We start from the raw sequence: 2,865 nt of genomic DNA, 5'->3' as shown, positions 1-2,865 counted from the left end.
GGCTCCTGCCCGCAGGCCCCTCGCCTTGACCCTGCGGCGGTGTCGGGGGACAGCGAAATCAACGCACCGCACCGCTCTCCTACCTGAGCCGGGCTCGGCGCTGGCGATACCCCAACGAGCCTAACAGCCCTCCGTGCAGCCGCCCCGGAAGATGGAAGAGAAAAGAAGTAAGCCTTAAAAAAAAAAATACGTTTTGAACAGTCACCCGGCAGATTTTGTGAAACGCTTTCATAGGAATTAACAATCTTCACTTAACCTCTTCTCCCAGTCAACCGAATGAAATTTCTGTGCCGGAATGAATGGAAATGTTTTTTCAGTTATAGCGTAGAAAAGACTAGCTAGTTAACTTACAAGTGAGGTACGTTTTATGCTCTCCGTGTCATTAGTGGCAATAGTCGGTATTGGTATCTTCAATGTGGTTGAAGAAGGCTGCCTTACTTTTCCTTAGTGTTATTCCAGTGGAGAGATCTTGCTTTATCTTGCATCTGTTGTGAAACAGATTCAGTAAATTTTCTACCTAAAAAAGCCTTCATTTTTTCCTAAATAAATTAGTTTAGTTGCAGTACTGCTGTACTGACAGCATTAATTTAAAAAAAAAAAAAGAGAAATGTGAGCTAATAGGAAGTGGGGAGTAGTAGGCTCAGCTGAATGTGCTGGAATGTATGGGTCGCCTCATAACAGCTTCGTGCTTGAGGGATAATAAGAAGTGACCCATGCAAAAAAAAATTTCCTCACACAGCTTGTTCTATGTGAGTATTCTTCAGCTGGGTCTTGACAAGACGTGGGATGACTTTGAAAGTGGGATGACTATTTCACCACAACACTTTCTCACACAGTGCTCCCACTCATAACCGCTGTAGTATTTACTTGTATAAATTTTGAAAAACTAAGTAGCTACAACCATTTTAATTTCTCACCTAATCTCTTACTTACTTGTCCATTCTATACCTCTTGCAGTGCCGTGCGACTGCTTGGAAGTGGAGAACCTTACCAGTTCAAAAGAGGAGAGTATTGAAGGTAGTATAATTTGGATTCATGGAGGCAAAGGGGAAGGTAGTATATATTTGGTACCACTTCTGGTGTGAAAATGCTGACAGAAAACAATAGTTTTGCCTTAAAGGAAACATGCACCCAAGTATTTCTTCTGGTAGCTGGCATAAGTAGCCCTGGCCTTGGCTTCTTGCTTCTTGCTCTAGCATCATTCCCCTGCACAATGCTGAAAAAAGAGATATGTGGCCACAAGGATCCTATAGAGGGAAAAGAAAATCTCTCCGGAGGTAATGGCCTCAGCCAGGTTTAGAACTATTGCCACTGGATGCCAGTCCACACCCTGAGTCATGAGCTGGTGAGGTCATTTTGAATGATGACAAGGTAGATGCATCTTGTGTCTGTTCATTCCCTGTCCTCCTGGTTGGGATTGACAACAGCAGCATTAACACTGGAGAGGAGGTTAGTGACGTGGACATCTGTCTTTTTTTGAAATGAAAATTATACTACGAACTTCGTACGCAATCTTTGCTTCTCCATGCAAAACAAGTTTTTGCTGCTGGAGTTTCAGGGCACTCCAGCATGAGAATTGGGGAAGCATTTCTAAGGTGAGTGAGTGGTTTGAGTACTACACGTAGTAGTATATGTTTTATTTCCTTCTGGCCTACGCAGGATTATAACTGATGACCCAGCAATGAAAAACTATGTTCTGTCACCCATCCTCTGAAGTAATCTATCCACCGGTGCTATCCAGACTTAGTAAATGTATTGAAATATATGAAAACAGAAAAGAAATAAGGACAGCAGTTTTAATCTGCAGTGGTGGAATTTCTTACTAGAATTTCTGCATGTGTGTTTTTAAACACAGATGTTAAATATACTTATTTCTCAGTATTTTAAATTTGTGATACTGTCATGCACAGCAAAAGGGTGGGAACGGCCCAGGGCAGATGTTGTCTCTTGGAGCAGTAGTGCAGGTTTCCAAGAAGTGTTGTGGGCATTTTTTGTAACAGGACTTTGACCTTTCCACATTTTTTTAGAAGTTCTGTGAATATAAAAGCTCATGAAATGATATTAGAGTTAGTGCCAAATCAGTTGTTTTACAAGATAAAGTACTTTCAACATTGCCTGTTGATATTAAATATTATGCTCTTAGCTGCTGGTGACATAATTAGCTGGTGTTGTGGTGACAAAAGATTGTTACTTTCTTCGCGGCTGTCATGACACTTTTGAGAGTAACCATAGACTCTGTACTGCCATAGCATTAATTAGTTTCTGGCACCTGGGGCAACAGAAGTCATTCTCTGCTAAGGGACAATTAAGGAAATACTTCTTTACTAACCTTACAAGAACACAGTATTTCATGACTGCTAGGGCGGTGTCGCTATAGCACATCTGCCAACCAAGATTTACTGTCTGAAAGTGGCATGTAAACCTAGTAGGGTGACAGTGGACTCTATCTCTAGAAACAGAGTAGGAAAACAGATTTACTTATTCTTTTGTGCTTGATCATTGAAGAGGAGAAACGTTAACCATGAGAGAGAGCATGTTCTCTTTTCTGGCATCATCTGCTGACACACTGAACCATATTCCCTTTTCAGAGTCCTTGCCAAAGATGCACTGCTAATGTTTTAACAAGAGCTTTCATGAATGGGCTTAGTACCTCAAAGGTGCATACACCTGGAAGAGAATCATAGAATCATAGAATCATTAAGGTTGGAAGAGACCTCCAAGATCATGGAGTCCAACCGTCAACCCAACACCACCATGCCCACTAAACCATGTCCCTAAGCGCCTCATCTACACGTCTTTTAAATACTTCCAGGTTTGGTGACTCCACCACTTCCCTGGGCAGCCTGTTCCAATGTTTAACCACTC

General features: G+C 41.9%; 1 protein-coding gene across 1 annotated transcript in view; it reads left to right on the top strand.

Moving 5' to 3' along the window:
- The first annotated feature begins 73 nt into the window (after positions 1-73).
- The window catches only part of SETDB2 (SET domain, bifurcated 2), a 23,470-nt gene continuing 20,678 nt past the window's right edge, over positions 74-2,865 (top strand). The window contains exons 1-2 of the mRNA XM_009319953.1: positions 74-167; positions 958-1,017. Of these exons, the coding sequence (XP_009318228.1) occupies positions 152-167; positions 958-1,017 (76 nt within the window). The 5' untranslated portion in view covers positions 74-151. The remainder of the gene's footprint in view (positions 168-957; positions 1,018-2,865) is intronic.

The sequence above is a fragment of the Pygoscelis adeliae genome, unplaced genomic scaffold (assembly GCF_000699105.1).
Source record: "Pygoscelis adeliae isolate BGI_AS28 unplaced genomic scaffold, ASM69910v1 Scaffold32, whole genome shotgun sequence".
In the NCBI taxonomy this organism is placed as follows: Eukaryota; Metazoa; Chordata; class Aves; order Sphenisciformes; family Spheniscidae; genus Pygoscelis; species Pygoscelis adeliae.
This window is presented reverse-complemented; position numbering and strand designations above follow the sequence as displayed.